Consider the following 17208-nt stretch of genomic DNA (forward strand, 5'->3'; position numbering starts at 1 on the left):
ATGGGAATTGCCTGTATGATTTCTAGTTCAGGAGCCCTGTGTGCCATTTGTAGGGCAAGCCCAAGACTAACCCCCACCCCAGAGTCTAGAGTCAGCCTATCAAGAGCATATTGCCCCTCCATGCTGGAGCTAACACTCTGGCAGCAGCAGGGGACTACAAACCATGAAGCCACAGCTGGGGAAGGACAGCAGTGATTCAGGCATTGTGGCCTGAACTTGTTGCAACCTGAACCCAGAGGCATGGGGTAGTCACAATTCAGTCCAAAGTCAAACCAGCAGGTGTTCAGGTTGTTTTAATGAGTTGGTGTCAAACAGGGTAGTACTGGTGCACTACACAGCACTATGGGTGTTAAACTGTGACCCCAGCACTGGGAGGGACAGGTGGAGCAGCATGATCCTGCTACGGCGGAGTGCCAGGGATGTGATCCACGTTCACCCCTGGGGAGCACCCAGCTCTACCTGCAAAGCCAAGAGCCAGCAGGCTCAGTCACCCAGCTGGCAGTGGCAGGTACAGCCCTCCCTATGCAGACATGGAGGCTAAAAATCCCTGGAGTAGCTTGGTTACTGGGCCTTTAGTTAGGAAAGAAGTGTGATAGGAGGCTACAGTAAGCTCTGTGGCAAGGAAGTGGCTGATCCCAGGCTCTCCTGCTTGTGGTACAGTGTTTGACATTGGTGCCTGCCCTGGGGCCAGCTGCTTTCACAGCCAGCCCCCCCTTCTTTAGGTGATACTGGAAAAGGCGATAGGCAGGGATTGGCCTCTCCCTCCCCCAGCTTTGGGCCTGGCAGACCCCAGGAGAAAGACAAGCTCTGTGTTGGCTAATCCTACTTGTGGGGCAGGGTCAAGGAGGCCAGGCCCTTGCACACAGCAGGGGGGAGGGTTTACTCGGAAAGCCCTTGTTAAGCATGCAGTACAGCTGTGGAAGACATCCATGGCCATCTCACTAAAAGCATTATGCAGCACATGCAGGCTAGGTAGGTGCAAACACAAGGTCCTTTCTCCTGCCCCCCAGCTCTTGTTCCTCAGTCAAGGCTTCTCCTTAGAGCATCCTTCTACCCCTCTGAGGGAAAAGCCTTGGTTCTGCAGAGCTGAACCCATCTGACTGGTGGTGAAATGCAGGTGAGGCCTCCTGCGATGGGAGTGCATCCCTCCTTCCTTCCCTTGGTGCTTGCATCAGTTTCGGGGCAGGTTGGGTGGGGGGATTGCTGTGGCAGAAGGCTCCACCCCCCAGATCTCACGGGCATACTCCGTGATGGTTCTGTCACTGGAGAACTTGCCCGAACACGCAATGTTCCTGATGACTTTCCTCGTCCATTCACGGGGATCCTGGCAAGAAGAGAGGCAATGTCTCAGCTGCTCACCCAGTTCCATCCTGGCTTGCAGCCTTGCAGAGCACTGGCTGGTTTAAAACACCAGTGTGGGGCTGCTGAAGCAGCCAAACCTGCCTCACCCTGCCCCAGGGTCCCCACATACTGCAGTGACCTTAAGAAAGGCTCCACTGGAGCACACTCATCCCAGTTACCCCCAGTCCTCCTACTACCAAAGAACCCAGCCTTCCCATTCAGCAGTGGGCATGTCTTACCATGAACAACTGGTCCACTTGCCCTTGGCACTTAATGTAGGCCTCATAGTCTGCAAACACCTTGAACCTGAAACCCAAAGCAGAGTCTGGCTGGGGTTTGCCTTCCAGGCAGGACAGACATCTTCCCATATGCAGGCAGGGCTCCCCGCTGCGCGGGGATGCTTTCCAGGACTCACCTGTCGTGATGCATGAGCATGTTCACAACATCCTTGAAGCAGCCGGGGTCTCGAGGGGAAAAGAAGCCACTGCTGATCTGGTCAATGGCCTGGCGCAGCTCAGGCAGGCTCTCGTAGTACTCCCAGGCATTGTACCTGTGCCCAGCACAGACAGGCTCTAGGCACTGCTTCTCTTCCCTGGGCCCTCGTGTCTGGGGCAGGGAGGGCAGGCAAGGGTATGGGGCAGCTCCTGAGTGAGAGGCCTTGCTCCCAGAGCTGTGCCCATCAGAGCACCCTGCTCGTGGCTCAGAACAGCAGTGGTGTCTGATACATTTTGTGCCACGTCCCACTCAGCCACTGTGCTCTGGCCAAGCTGAATCCTTGAAGCCTAAGGCAAAGCCTGCCTCTAGCCCCTTGCTTATTCCTGCTCCAGAGCTGCTCAGAGAGGAAGGTGTCCCTCCCAGAGAACATGGCCTTCCCTCCCAGAGCTAAGCCCTGCATCCCCATCTGACAAGCCCTGGTGTGCACCAACCCTTTCCGATCCAGGGCCTCCACATCCTCCACCCGCATGCCAAATATGAAGAGATTTTCTTCGCCTGCCTCCTCAGCCATCTCCACGTTGGCCCCGTCCATGGTACCAATGGTGAGGGCCCCGTTCACCATGAACTTCATGTTGCCAGTACCTGAGGCCTCCGTGCCAGCTGTGGAGATCTGCTGGGACAGATCTGCTGCTGGGATCACTGCCAGGTGCAAGACAGGTAGGAGTTAATCCTCGGCACAGTGCAGCTCCCCCCAAACATTTGCCAGTGGCCCTTCTGACCTCGCCCTCAGCCCAAATAGCACAACTCTGGGGCCAGGCTCAGCTTTACCATGACCCCATGCTGCTGCTACGACTCCTGCACGAAGCTGGCTTCCTGCCCTGTGTGGAGCTTTCAGGCTTTTCCTAGGGGACAGCCAGGTGTCCTGCCACAACTGCCTCTCAGGCCAGCCCCTTCCTGGGCTCAGCTGGGACATGCCCAACTTCTGCCACGTGCTTACAGAAGACCAGACATACCCTTCTCAGCCAAGGATACCCGGTAGTTCTCCAGGAAGATGACCTTGAGCTTGTCCCCCACATAGGGGTCGTTGTTGATGACCTCACCAATGGATGTGATGAGTTTGATGATCATCTTGGCCATATGGTAGCCAGGGGCTGCCTGAAGAAGAGCAGCCCAGAAATGGGGAAGGCTTTTAAGGAAGGGAGAACATGAGAGATTCCAGTGTGGGGTCCTCACTGCAGTGAGTCTGAGCTTCACTTCTGCTGTTCACATGGAATCACAGCATGGTTTGGGTTGGAAAGGATCTTTAAAAGACATCTAGTCCAACCCCCCTGCAATAAGTAAGGACATGAACTAGACCAGGTTGCTGAGAGCCCCATCCAACCTATCTTGAATGTTTCCAGAGATGGAGCATGTAGCACCTCAGGGCAACCTGTTCCAGTGGGTCACCACACTGACTGAAAAATTTTCCACCTTAGATCTAATCTAAATTAACTCTTGTTCAATTTAAAACCACTATCCCTTGTCCTATCACAAACGTCCTACTAAAACATTTGTCCCCATCTTTCTTAAAAGAAGTACTGAAAGACTAGAATGAAGTCCCCACAAAGCCTGAACAATCCTAATTCTCCCAGCTGTGAATTAGGAAAACATCTTATTGGGAGGAGAAGTCCTGAGCCATGGGGTAATAATGATGGAACCTTGCTCAGTCCAGTTAGTCCATGGAGGTGTTCCCTGCTGCTAGCTAATCTAAAGCAAGTCCAGCAAAGCCACAGAAAGGGGACAGGACCTTCCCCACCCGCCCCAGAGCCATGAATGCACCAAGTTTGGAATGCAGGTTACCTTTCCTCCGATCATAATGGTCCTGGGCACAAAGGATTTGGATGGATTACATCTGATGCCTGAAAGAGAAGGGATCTTCCTTCAAAACTTTTCCAAATTTGAAAGCTCAAATTTGATCTTAAAAAATAAAATTGAAAGTCTTCAGAACTGAAGATAAAACTGGGCTGTGTTTATTGCCTGGATCAGAGGCGGGCTGGGATCTCAGCCCACTTCACAAGGACCCATCAACCTTGCAGGACCCTGAAGCCCAACCAGACATCTGCTGGAGATGTGGTGGACAAAAAATGGCCACAGAATCCTTGGGGATTCAGATCCTTGGAGAACTACTCAAGCCAGAACAATACAAAGCTGAAATGACTTGCCTCCCTTTGGGAATGGGCAGGGGTCCCAAGTATACAATGGCAAATGGGGTCTTAACTTGCACCAGGTCAGTCTTGACACCTGCAGAACAGGTGTGGAGGTTACCTGGGCTGGAGATTTGGGCTGTGAGCTTTTCCCCAGTGCTCTGTATGACCCTTCAGACACTCTGGAGAGTGTCCCTCCTGGAGAGAAACCCTAGCAGTGAGAGGCTGGGTGACTTACGGTTGTAGAGGGTGATGGCGTGCAGGCAGTTCAGCAGCTGCCGCTTGTACTCATGGATTCGCTTCACCTGGACATCAAACATGGACATAGGGTTGATCTTCACCTTGTACTGCTCCTCCAAGTAGGTTGCAAACTTCAGCTTGTTCTCCTGGCAGAAAAATACAAGGAATAATCATGAGTTCCCAGGGCTTGCATCAGAAGTGAGCATTTGCTGCTGGGATGTTCCTGGCAGCATGATGCTTTTAGCCTTCTTCCCCCAGGCCACCTCCACTGCACGTTACCTGCTTGACTTTTGCCACATCCCTGATGAAGGTCTCATTATCAATGAACTCCAGTAGCTTCTTCAGCTGGCTCAGATCTGTGATAAAGCCTTCCCCAATTTTCTAAAATAAACCAGGAATGTCAAGAGACACTTCACCCAGTCCACAACTGCCCTTCCCCAGCAGAGGTGCCACAGTCCCACTGGGAACTGGAACAGGGAGTGGGGCCAGGAAAAGGGGCATGGTTTCTTATCATGAGATTACTTCTCTGCATCTTAAAGAAGCCCAGTGGAAACAGGACACTTGCAAAAATTTGGACGAGTCCCCCTCTCTCAAAGAGTTTGAGCAGGAAGAGGGAGGATGTGTGCACATGTGCCATGGCCTCCTGGCACCTGGAGAAACCAACGGCAAGGACATGAAGATACATTTAATTGCAGGATGATATACAGCCATGGCATGTTGCAGTGTGATGTAAAAACTTGTTCTAAAGGCCCTGGGAAATACAAGGGACTGAACTGGGGCTGGGCCTCCATGGGACAAACTCCTTTGTGCCTGTGAAGCTGAACACTTGTCCAGACATGCTGTGGTTGTGCCTGTGTGCAGTCTCCACCACGGCAGGGATCATATTCAGGTTTTTGCAGCTTTTTTCTGGCCAACTCTTTACCATCAACTTTAGAGTCCAGCCAATCTCACACCTACACGTACCACAGCATGGTCCTCCCAGGCTGTCTCCACAGAGCTGCCAGATGTGACCCTCAGGGCCAGACCACACAAGGCAACCAAAGGGATCATGCTCAGCCCCTCACTTCACATGCTCACCACTCACCTCAGCAATAATGTCAGCCAGTCCTGGGTTGCACAGCAGGAGCCAGCGCCTCGGCGTGATCCCATTGGTCTTGTTCTGAAACTTTTCTGGCTCCAGCTCATAGAAATCCTTGAACCTAGAACACCAGAGAGCTCTGAGCCACCCACCACCACCCACAGCTACAGCTGGGCCCCCCCAGTGGGCACTCCTCAGGGCAGGCTCTGTCAATCTCCCTGTAACAGCTGTGAACTCTTTGCTGCCTCTCACCCCTTTTCTCAGCTGGACTGCCAAGAGTTTCGCTAGCTCCAAAGAGAGTCTCCCCAGCAATGCAACCCAAGCAGATCAGCTGCCCCAGCTAACCCTTCCCAGCTGGCAGGCAAAGCCCAGTGATGGCAGAGGGTGCAGGCCTGGGTGTGTCCCAACTCACACCGAGTTCCTCACGATGTCAGAGTGGATGCGGGCCACGCCGTTGACGGCATGGGAGCCAATGACGCAGAGATGAGCCATGTTGATCCGCTTGCAGTCGCCCTCCTCGATCACCGACATCCTCCGCAGACGGTCGATGTCCCCCGGGTACAGAGCTGCCACATGCTGCAGGCGGGGACAGGGGCATGAGTGACAGAGCCACAGCACCTAGGAGCACTCCCATCCTGAAGCTGGTCACACCAAGACCCCCAGAGTTCCCACACCCTGGGACCAGCCCCTTACATCGAGATGCATTTGGTTGAGGGCATAAATGATCTCCAGGTGCCGTGGCAGCAGCTTCTCAAACATGGAGACCGGCCAGCGCTCCAGGGCTTCAGGCAGCACAGTGTGGTTGGTGTAGGCACAGGTCCTCTTTGTGATCTCCCAGGCCTGCATTACAGACAACATGTTAATGCACGTGCACCCAGGCAGGAGCGAAAAGGAAACCCCACAGGTCCTTCCCCTGCAAGGTTCAGCATGGTCCTCCCAGCTCTGCTCACCTTGTCCCAGTCTACTTTCTCCACATCAACCAGGATCCGCATGAGCTCTGGTATGGACAGGGCAGGGTGGGTGTCATTCAGCTGAATAGCAACCTGCAACACAGACTTGCTGGTCTCAGTTCTGGCAGTGACAGTGCCCTGTACACATGAGACTCGGCTAAGGGTCAGCTCCAAGCCTCTTCTCACAACTCACAAACAGACATCTCTCAGTAATGGACATCTCTCAGAAACAGACATCTCTCAGCTATTAAAGATTTTCAATTTTTGCTCCAAATAGCAAATTTTTTCCCTGGGAAAATAGGCCTGGAGAGCATCAGTTTTACAACTGAAGTTGCCAGGATGTTTATATAAATGCCCCCATTTAGTCCTGAGCATCCTGCTCTCCCTCAGGCAGAGGTAGGTCTGGCTGAAATACCCCCAGTGCCTCTGCCCACAGATTTACCTTGTCTGGGAAGGTTTCAAAGCACGTTCTCACAGGGTCTCGGCAGCCGAATTTGGAGGACTTGAAGCGGCGGATGATGTCCTGGAGGGTGGCAGCCACCACGAAGTATTCCTGCTTCAGCCTCAACTCCTTGCCTTCAAAGAACTGCAAGTAGGGGCACCACGCTCATCAGAGCTGCAGCTGCCATCCCCACCTGGCAGCCACAGCTCTGGAGATGCTCCTCTCCACCCGGAGGGGCTTCCCAACAGGCTTCCCACATTTGGCTCCTCATCAGGGCAAATGTGGTTGTTTCTCATATGTCTCTGTTGTGGACAGCAGCTGTAGGGACTCATAAGGGGCTTGGCATCCCAAACAGCTGCTTTGAGAGAGAGCAACAGAGTCTGCCCCATCCACACTACCCCTATAGAGCCAGCACAACTCCCTCCCTTAACGGCAAAATCCTTTGCAGGGTTTTTGGACAAGGATTTTGAGCTTTCTGCAATAGCCAGGAGTGTCTCTGGACATACCAGCTGCCTCACACACACTGTGCTTTGTGCTGGTTTATTTTAAAACACCAGCAGGTTTGATAGCGCGTGGGGTAAAGTGCAGGGGATTTGCTTTTCCAGCACAGATGCCAATCCATTATTAGATATGAGGGCTCTTCCCTTTTGGACCCAGAGCCCAGTGAGTGTTTGGCCTGGGGCAGCCCTTGCAGTGAGAAATCCCTTGAACTGGGGATGGAAATGAGTCCTCACTGTGTAAACTGGCAACTGCCTTGAAGTCAAAGGAGTAATGTCTTCCCCTCCCTGCAGCACAGAACAGAGCAGCTACATCATATGGGCCACAATCTTAGCTGCCAATCAGACAGCAAAGACCCTCTGGAGCCAGCAGAGCCATACCTGTTCCCTAGGACAACCTATTGTATGAATGCAGAGCAACAAGCATCACATGGCCATGACCTTCCAGTGCTTGCAAACAAGGAGATACAACTGCAGGAAGGATGATTCCGAGGGAAGAGAAGCAACCAAGTCACTCACATTATCATTTGGGTACAGGACTCTGGATATGTTTTCTGCCAGGTTTCTGTCCAACACTGCCTCAATGTAGTCACCCATATTGACTGCAGGGAGAGAAATACACACAGCACTGAGGCAGCTGTAGAGATTCAGGCAGGTCCCTGACAACCACACTTTTCCCTCTTCTCTTGTAGAGAGGTTTTTTAACAGGAATATTCAGGCTGGTATTAATGGAACAGGATGGGAATGTACATGTGTGAAAGGCACTAGAGTGACAGGAGAAGATAGGTGGGTGTCCTGGTGCATGAGGCCTCTGGAAGCAGTTGAGGAGTAGTGTGATACATGGATGTGCACACAGTGCTGTGTTTTGGAGATAAACACAAAACAGACCAGAAGTGAAGTGCTGTGCCAGGTGCCATGCACAAAGGGACAACTGTGTCCCAGCCTGGCCAGAGGAGAGGAAGTAGAGGGACAGCACTTACACTCCTGGAGGTTGAAGTCATTTGGTGCCTTGGCAGACCAGAGTCTCATGGTGTTCACTGTGTTGTTCTTGTATCCAGGCACTGGGGTGTCATAAGGCATGGCAAGGACAACCTGAAAAGGATAGTATTCCCCTCTGGTTACAACACAGTGGCCTCAGAGAATGTGGGACAGTGGCTGAAACCACTGCAGGAAGAATCCGGAGGACAAAGACAAGTCCTGGCTGTGGAAGGAATCTCACCTCACTAAAATGCACTTGCTGAGCTTCACAGACTTCCCTGCTGTCATGGGCACTTCCACCAGCTACTGAGAAAGCATTCATTGATTCATTGGGGAACCAGAGATGTCTGGAGCTTTACTGACCAGCTTGACTTTCAACATCATCAATGAAATGCAAGAGAGAGTTGCAAGAAACCTGCTGACCTTCCTGCAGCAACTGGGAAGCACTCAGAGCACTGAAAGCACTCTCAGCTGCCCACTGTGATTCTGTCTGTGCTGGAGGAGAGCCAAGGCAAGCCTGGACTTTTGTGTTTCCATCTAGGATTAATGCCACCGCCTGAATCTTGCCCATCAACCTTCTGCAACCTGCCAGAACCAAACCGTACAACTGCTGCACCATTTCCAGAGCCATCCACCCAATATTCAAGGTTTGTTGAATCTGCCTGGATAACTCCACTGAGATCTCTAGCACCTGAACTGAACGTGAGTGTGAAACTCTTTGTGCAGTTTGCAGATGATGCTTAAGCCTTAGGAGGCTGTGCACGTGGCTACAGGGAGTAACCCAGTTCACACAGCAGGGAAAACCTGGGAAGATCAGCATGTTGGTCCTGAACAGCCTCTTTATGCTGGCATAAGCAACACCTCCCTTCTGGGGAGAATAAGCAAGAGCTCAGGCTCTCCAAGCCTGCTGTTACCAGCTCCGAACATGGAAGCAGGCAGGAAGCCTGCCCAGGGACTGGGGCACACATCACGTGAACTCAGCCATGCTATATTTGGAGACTGAATCTTTGGCTTTTTTGAACCTTTCCAACTTGTTCCCTTAGCAGCACTAACTGAAAATTCACCTCCTTGTAGGAAGCAGTGTTTGGGATTCCAGAAACCCCAGACTACCAGCAGGATCAGAAGAAAGGCATGCTGAAATGCAGTGGCACTTGGTCCCCAGATGGATGCCTGCTGCACTTGGGGACCAGAGAGCTCTGGCGCAGCACCTCCAAAATGTTCACTGTGCTGGGGCTGTGGTGTTGAACCCCTGCACTATTACCCTGGCAATGGCCTAGGTCATTGCACAACCTCTTACAACCAGAAATAAAATGGTTTGTTTCTCCTCTGAGCAGGCCCAGGTGACTCTCTAACTGAGCTTCAGCTCTTGGTGCTGAAGAAAATGGCTGAGCTCCATGACTGTGAGTTCCTTAGATTAACTGAGCTGGTTCATCAGGCTGAAAGACCACTGAACATTATGGGAACAAAGCTAGGTCATCTCCAATCAAGAGAAATTGGTTGTCCTTCCTTCCTCCACCCTGAGCAGTGTTTACAGAGGAGAGGTTGAAGCATCTCCAATCCTTTTAATAAACCCATGCCTTCATTAGCAGCGAGATGGAAATGCACCTATGATGCAGTAACCTGAACAAGCACTAGCTCCTGAAGTACAGCATTATCTCCTTAACTGTGGGAGAGGCTGGAGGAGTGTCTGTGCTCCATGATGCCACAAAACAAAACCTTCCAGGCAAACTGGAGACTGGAATTCACACCTCTAGCCTTCCCTGACAGCATTGTGCCCATTGGGCTGCTCTGGGAAAGAGGAACTTGCTCTCACAATAAGAATTGAACACCCAGGGGATTGCTCCATGCCCCTGCACAGCAGCAGCATCAGAACCACCTGAAAATCAATAGGGTGTGAGTGAGCAATGGCCAGAAGAAGCATGCAAGGAGCCTAAAATTCTCCTCTAACATAAATCCATGCAAGACTGTGGGGCTTTGCCCTGGAGATTAATAGATCCCTCCTTTTTCTCAAATCCCGCTGCAACAATTCAACAAAAGCTTTTATTTCCTCAAACCCTACAGGCTTCAAAGTCACCTTTGTAACTGCAAGGGTAGCAGAGAGAGTTTGGGAAAGAAGCAAAGCCTGAAGCCCTCGGGGAGCCCAGGTTACCCTGCCTGGCTTTCCCCAGCCCAGCATGGAGACAGATGGTGGTACCTGGGTGTCGATCCACTTCACCCCCTCGGGAGTGTGTTCCACACGGCCATAGAAGTGCACGGGGAGCATGTACTCGGGGCGAGCCTTCTCCCACGGGTTGCCATAGCGCAGCCAGTCGTCTGCCTCCTCCACCTGCAAGAGGCAAGCTGGGCTCAGGAGGGGCTTCAGGAGTGGCTCGTGGCTCCACTGAAGGCTGAACACAGCTCCTCAAAGGGAGACCTGCTTAAAAGCAAAGCTTCAGCAAGCTTTGCTAAAATCCATTTAAAAATGTATATGCAGAGGCCTCTAGAGGATAGCTGGGCTTTCCAAAACTTGGATGAGTGCATCCCAGCTGGTATAAATAAAATAGCCTCTATGGAGCTTTGTTGAGGATTAAGCCATCCAAACTGCAGAGACCACAGAACTCCAGGCCTTTACAGCCAGTTTGACTGTGAATATCGTGGAATATGTTGGATGTGGCACCCAGTAGCGCTGCTCCTGGCACAAGCCACATCCTGTAAGCCAGGCCTTGTTAGCTGTTCTGCCCTCTGCCAAGAGAGGGTTTCTCTTCTCAGCTCACAACTGTAGCAATGGGGAAGTGAATCCATCACAGCCACCTAGGCTGGTGTTATCCAGAGATGCTTTGTGCCTCCACAAATTTCTCTGCTGTGGGGGGAGGGACTTAAAGGAAGGGGGAGATAGTGGGACGAGGAGGGGCAAGGCAAGGGGGAGGGCCACAGCCCTGCATGCCACCATCCCTGTTCTTTTTTAAGAAACATGAAGTCAAATACACGGGAAGCTTTCCCCTCCCTGTTTTCACCATTTATGGGGCCTAGCATTGCAGCACTGCAGCTTCTTTGTGGAGAAGCAGGAAACAACAACCTTCAAACCTCTCATGGTCCCTGACTTATGGAGTGGTATTTTTAGGGGAAAAAGACACTTTATACACCAAAGCAAGGTGAGTCTCCTAATGAAAACCATTTCCAGACACAGACTAAGGAAAACTGCCAGCTGGGGCAGTTTTTTAGCCTATTTTCACTGAAAAATTGTATGATCACTAATGCTACGGGAAAAATCTCTGTTTAGGCCCTGTCTGCCACTGACTGGGGAGCCCACAGGAGCAGCAATCACCCCAGGCACTTGCCTATGCTCCATCTGACCAAACACATCCTCTGCCAGACACCTTCTTGAGATATTTAGGCACATCTTCATCCTTAGTCTGACTGCTTTGCTGACTCACTGCCAGGTTGGATGGGACTCTGGGATTATTGCAGCTGCATTGTGGAGATCCAGGCAGGCAGATCCCTGATCTCAGCCATACCCTGTGGCTCAACTCCCACATCATCTTGCCCAGTGATGGACACAAATGCCCAGTTTAGCAGCAGCTCAAGGCACTGCAGTGCCTTTTACATTCAGGCCTTGTCAGCAGCATCAAAGAGAGGGAGAAAGAGGGATGTGAGTTTGCCAAGTACCTGCCAGCCATCGACAATCCTCTGGTTGAAGATCCCAAACTCGTAGCGGATGCCGTAACCATACGCTGCCAGCCCCAGTGTGGCCATGGAGTCCAGGAAACAGGCTGTAAGAGTCAAAGGAACAGGCTGAAGGATCCAGGAAACAGGCTGTAAGGGTCAAAGAAACAGGCTGAAGGTTCCAGGAAATAGGCTGTAAGGGTCAAAGGAACAGGCCGTAGGAGCAGGGCATGGGCACTCTTCAAGGAACCTCACTCCTCGCTTGCTGCATGTGCTACAGTGTGCTGTGCATGGAGATGAGGAGCTGCCACATCAGTGCTGCTGGAAATGTTTATTACTCAGAGAAAACCCATGTGCAGAAGGGAGACAAAAAGACAGTCTGCAGCAGGACTCTATGCACATCCTGCTGAGCGACCACAAACTCCCAGAATTGTTGGTGACAAGGACAGGTCACCAAAACCCCAAATCCAGCTTTGATGCAGTGAGAGCTCTTGTAAACTTGCCTTGCTCTAAGCCTGTCTGCCCAGTAAAGCAGAGCTTCTGACCCCAACCTGCTGCACTACCAGGTACTTAACTACTATTGCTTCCAAAGGAAACCCTTTCAGCCCTCAATCCAGGTAGCTCTGGTAAAGATCAGCCCTAGCATTTACTTCGTGCTGGGGAGCTCTCATCTCAAGCTGTCCCATGGGACAGGCAGACTAAAATAGCAGCAACAATCTGCCTGTGTGAGAGCTGTTGAGTGCCTCTGAGAAGTGAGAGATTTCACAGGGAGGTGAGGAGAAAGGCTCCAGACAGCCTCTTCCAGCCACAGCCCTGCTGCACTGCGGAACACACACCTACAGCTCCAGGGTGCTCTCACTAGGGAGGAGATGTTTCTGGCCAGCCAGGAGCAGGCAGGAGGGTTCCACACTGCTGAAGGCCTTTGGGGTAGATGCCAGTGGTGAGGTTGTGACAGCCACACCACCTTTGGTCTCCATGCACTCTGCACGAGGTGGGAACTCCCTTCACCCTGTATTACCTGCCAGGCGGCCCAGGCCTCCATTTCCCAATCCAGCGTCTTCTTCAATTTCTTCCAGCTCTTCCAAGTCCAAACCTAGCTATTGGGGAAGAACCACAGCAGAACATGTCACCAATAAAACCCCATGTCCTGAGCTGCTCTCCACAGGAGGACAAACACATCCCAAAACCATACAGACTGAGGGAAATGAAACCCCATAAGGTCTCTGCATCCCTCCCCATGAAGCATCTCACCAGCCCCTAGTCCTTGAGCAGCCCAATTGATTAGAAAACAATTCAGCCCGTCACCAGATGTCACTTTCCCATGAAGGTTTCCTCAGAGACTTCAGACAAAACACTCATGCCCTGGCAGCCCCTTAGGTCAGGATGCCCTTTGACCAAACTTGACAGTGGAGACAGTTTGGGGAGAACGGTCAAACCAGTGTGCAAAGGACACCTGAATCCTGCCTGGGCAGGGGAAGTCATCCCTCTGCCCATGCCCATTGGGTCCTTGAGGAAGGTCATGGCTAGGCTGGCAGCAGTGACTGCAGCATTTACCATCACTCTCTGTGCTTCCCACATCCTACCAGCCTGCCACAGAGCTTCTTGGCTGCAGTCCGTGGCTGGAAGTGGTTGCCTGCATCTCTTGAACCGCTTGTTCTATGGCCTGGGGGCCCCTGCCAGATGAAGGCTAAGGCTGCCAGCAGCAAGGACTCTCTCCAGGGATGCAGATTCTCAGGGGACAGCTCTAGCTCATCCTGGTGCCAGGGGGCACAACAGGGTGTGAAGCCAATACCACTGTTTTCCCAGTACTTCAGTGGTCTGCAGTCCCAAGATGGGAAAGCCGCATGCACAGCGTGATGGGGACACAAAAACTGAGACAAATTCTCTCAGTGACAGAGCCATGCTGGATACAAGATCCCCAAAAGCAACCTGGCCATGATGAGCTCCACATGCTGGAGGCTACAGCAAGGGAAGCCTTCGCATGTCGGGCCAAATCTGCACTTAGAAAGTGTCTTGCACTTGGAGGATGCTCCCTGAAAAAAAACCAGCCTGCCCTCTGAGGAATAATACTTCAGAGAGAAAACAGGTGCCTCCCTGGAAATCCCTTTCCAATCTCTTGGCAGGGAAAGTGCCAAGATGTTTCAGCAGCAAATGTAGTATCTCATTCAGAGAGACAGTGAAGTGCCCAACTTCTGCTAGAAACATGGATTAATCTGGTGGGGCAAAGGGAGGGGAGAGGAGAAGCCAGGGAAAATAAAAGGTTTGGGTAAGAAAGCCAAAAACCTCACATTCTGTCAAAAATGGTCACTGTGCTGTTGCAGAGGTATCTGCAAATAACCATGTAAGTAAATAACAATGGCCTCAGGTTAGTGATTGCCTGTATTTTTTTCCAGATGGAAATCACCTGAGGACATTTTACTTCAAGCAAATTATTTCCCTCCTTTTTCCCTTCCCACCAATCAACTTCTACCTGGCAGCTGATGTGCCTTGTGTACCTCAATGCATGAACTGTAATTTGGTGTTCTGCTGCTCTAGTCCCAGTCTCTCCCATTATACTATATCTCCCATGACAAACCATCATCTCTCCTACTAATGGAAAGCTTTTTGCAGCCTGTGACTCATGTCATTTAGAATACTGGGTGTTGTTTTCAGTGTACACTTCTGGGTTCTCCCGTTCACTACAGGGAAACGGTGGTTTGGCAAAAAAGTACTCCAGCTCCAAGGAATCCCAAGGCCCACCCATTGTCTTCTCTAGGGAATGAAAAACACTAAGAAAGAGCCAAGCTTCATTTTGTATAGTCCAAATAACACAACCTTCTCAGGTGAAGCCCTGAGAAACAAAGATACTCAGTCATCTGTGTGGAAAAATTTAGCCTCAGGGAGACCCTGGTACCCCCAGGACTTTACCTGGTAGATGGCTTCATCACAAGCATTCTGCAGGCCCAGGTTCACCATAGTGTTCTGCAGAGTGCGACCCATGTAGAACTCCAAGGACAGGTAGTAAATGCGCTGGGGAGGCAAAGTGAGATGCTTACACACAGCACAGCACTTTGCTTTCACCAAAGCTGCTTAAAATCAAGAGCAGACCCAAGCATTTTCCAGAGTAGGGATATCTTCCCAGACTGGCTTTTGGCGCCTGCTTCTGAACACCACGCACCAGAGCTGTTTGTCAGAAGAATTTCATGCGGGACGCCGGCCAAGCCTTCACCACGCATCTCCCTGCCAACAGCCTTCTATAGAAAAATCTCGCTCCCTGTTAAGTGTTTCCCTAATTAACTCAGGGCAAGTATTATCTAGGATGCTGAATGATATATTTATACACTGTTAGGCTCATCTGAGGTGATGTTTACGCTGGGCTTTTAAAGTTTTCCTTAGCTGAAGCTGATCCAGTCTCCCAAAAGCCAGAGCAAACCCCCTGCCCCATGCAGGCCAGCTGGGCTGAGGGCCAGCACCTTCCTGCGAGTAATTTTCCAGCACTCCCATCTCATGGATCCTCCTGCTCAACCCAGACTAAGTTTTATTCCTGTTTCACCCTGCTGCACAAGTAAATTGTCCCATAGGCGGCAGGGTTCCTGGCACAAGTGTGCAGTGACCTCCCAAGTTTGAAAGGAGCCGTGTCTGTGCTCCAAAGGCTAAGAAAATCCTGTTTGTGGGACAAGAAACAGGCTGTGCAAACTTTTACCCTCACTCAAGATTCATCACTATGGATATTTTTGTAAATGAACTGGAATTCTTAACAGAACAATAACCTGACTTCATATTGTGCTTTCCTTTGAACCTCTTTCCACTGCAGTGTGGATCTTTTCCCACTAAGCAGCAGGATTACCCACTCTGCCACTTCTGCTGGAGTCTGAAAGGGTCAGTCTGTTCCCTGGGGCTTATCAGATGGAAATCATTGACCACAAATGCTCTGCTCCTTTCAGTCTCCTGCAGGGGCACATTCCTAGTGAAAATCTAAGTGTAGAGGACAGTAAACAAACTCACTTCAGGCTCCTCTGAACCTTTATGGGATCTGTGCAGTCCCTTCTGTTGGTGCTGCAATATAGATCACACCACAGATTTGTCTGAGTTAGGACAAGAGGGAGAGTTCTGTGCACCAGTGTAACTCCCAGTGCACATGCAGCCACTCTGCCGTGAAAGCACTTTGTTTCTTGTGTCAAGGCAATATTCATAATCTTGGGAGAAGAGCTGACTCAGGGAGGTGGCTGCCTGCACCCTAGGGAGGTAAGTGCCTTTCTCAGTACACACCTGCTCTCTGTGGCTCTCCGACCAAGCACTGGATTTGGTCTGTATTCAAAACTATTAAGTCTGAATTACAGTCTTGCAGCCCCCAACACCTCCAGCATCACTGTCCTGACTTGGCAAGCAGGAGGAAGCCTGGGGTTTGGTGACCTGTGAGAGCTTGTCTGGTTTTCACAAGGCAAGAAACTCCTCTCCAGCCTCAAAGCTGAGCTGCCTGCATGTTCTGCAGGAGTGTGTCAGGACACAGCTGTGCTGAGCCATGGAGGTGATGATGCCCACAAAGGACACCACGGCAGCAGTGTGAATGCAGGATGTGACTGTGCTGGAGCATGCAGAACTGCTGGCAGCAGCAAGGCACATGCAAGGACCTGCTCAGAGCAGGATCACAGGGGACAAAGCTGTGACAAGGTGCAGGGGACACAGTTACGGTGGTGTCTGAGGGATGATAATGCTGCAGCCAAGGTTCAGTGGAACAGCACTGCAAAAGACTTTGTGGGGACACAGTCACGGCATATGGATGTGACGATGTCCATGGCGACACAGGCATGGCAAGATGTGTGTGAGGGACACAGCTGAGGCAAGGCTTATAGGAACACAGTCACGCTGAACTGTGTACAAGGGACACGGCCATGCTAATGCCCCTGGGGACACAGCAACAGCAGGGTTCGCGTGAGGGACACAGGCATCGTGATGCTCGCAAGGAAGAAATTATGGTGGAATGCAGGAGGGGTCCCACAGCCAGGTGCATGCAAGGGACACGCACAGTGACACCTGCCGGGTGACACCCTTGGCGAAGGCTGCCCAGCCGCCCAGCTCCAGCCCCTCGTCCCGCCGGGGCTCACCTTGGGGTCCCGCTCGTAGTAGTGCTGCTGGGTGCGGATCCAGCGGCCCACCAGGTGGTCGCGCACCGTGTGGGCCAGCGCGAAGTAGTAATCGCGGGGGGTGGCGACATTGCGGTCCTTGACGAGGGTGAAGTGGAGGTGGCGATTGAAGCTCTTGCGCACCTCGGCCACGTCCCCCAGCTCCGCAATGCCCCGCACGCTGATCTGCTTCCGACGCTCCCCGTCGCTCAGCGGCGCCGCCATCCCGCCGCTGCGGCCGCCCCGCCGGCTCTGCTGCTGCCGCTGTAGGGCCGGGGCAGGGCCGGGGCCACCGCGCCTGCGCCTCCTCCGCCCGCGAC

General features: G+C 52.0%; 1 protein-coding gene across 1 annotated transcript; it reads right to left on the minus strand.

Moving 5' to 3' along the window:
* Window positions 1–277: 277 nt before the first annotated feature.
* Window positions 278–17190, minus strand: LOC130251823 (glycogen phosphorylase, brain form). Its single transcript, XM_056488767.1, has 20 exons — window positions 16871–17190; window positions 14694–14795; window positions 12805–12883; window positions 11790–11893; window positions 10339–10470; window positions 8147–8258; window positions 7686–7768; window positions 6670–6813; window positions 6228–6320; window positions 5971–6117; window positions 5690–5853; window positions 5284–5398; window positions 4479–4580; window positions 4198–4345; window positions 3616–3674; window positions 2790–2931; window positions 2268–2475; window positions 1757–1891; window positions 1581–1647; window positions 278–1324 (listed from the first exon to the last, which is right to left on the minus strand). The coding sequence occupies exons 1-20, from the start codon at window positions 17111–17113 to the stop codon at window positions 1172–1174; spliced, it is 2532 nt and encodes an 843-aa protein (XP_056344742.1). The 5' UTR covers window positions 17114–17190; the 3' UTR covers window positions 278–1171.
* Between the last annotated feature and the right edge of the window lie 18 nt (window positions 17191–17208).

The sequence above is a fragment of the Oenanthe melanoleuca genome, chromosome 3 (genome assembly GCF_029582105.1).
Source record: "Oenanthe melanoleuca isolate GR-GAL-2019-014 chromosome 3, OMel1.0, whole genome shotgun sequence".
In the NCBI taxonomy this organism is placed as follows: domain Eukaryota; kingdom Metazoa; phylum Chordata; class Aves; order Passeriformes; family Muscicapidae; genus Oenanthe; species Oenanthe melanoleuca.

Bases quoted from the DNA above. Each gene is read 5' to 3' on its own strand.
- LOC130251823 (XM_056488767.1), bottom strand. From the start codon at position 17,113: ATGGCGGCGCCGCTGAGCGACGGGGAGCGTCGGAAGCAGATCAGCGTG. The intron at 4,346-4,478 runs GTAACGTGCAGT...TTTTTCTGCCAG, and splicing joins ATGTGGCAAAAGTCAAGCAG to GAGAACAAGCTGAAGTTTGC. The intron at 1,648-1,756 runs GTGAGTCCTGGA...TTTGGGTTTCAG, and splicing joins ATGCTCATGCATCACGACAG to GTTCAAGGTGTTTGCAGACT.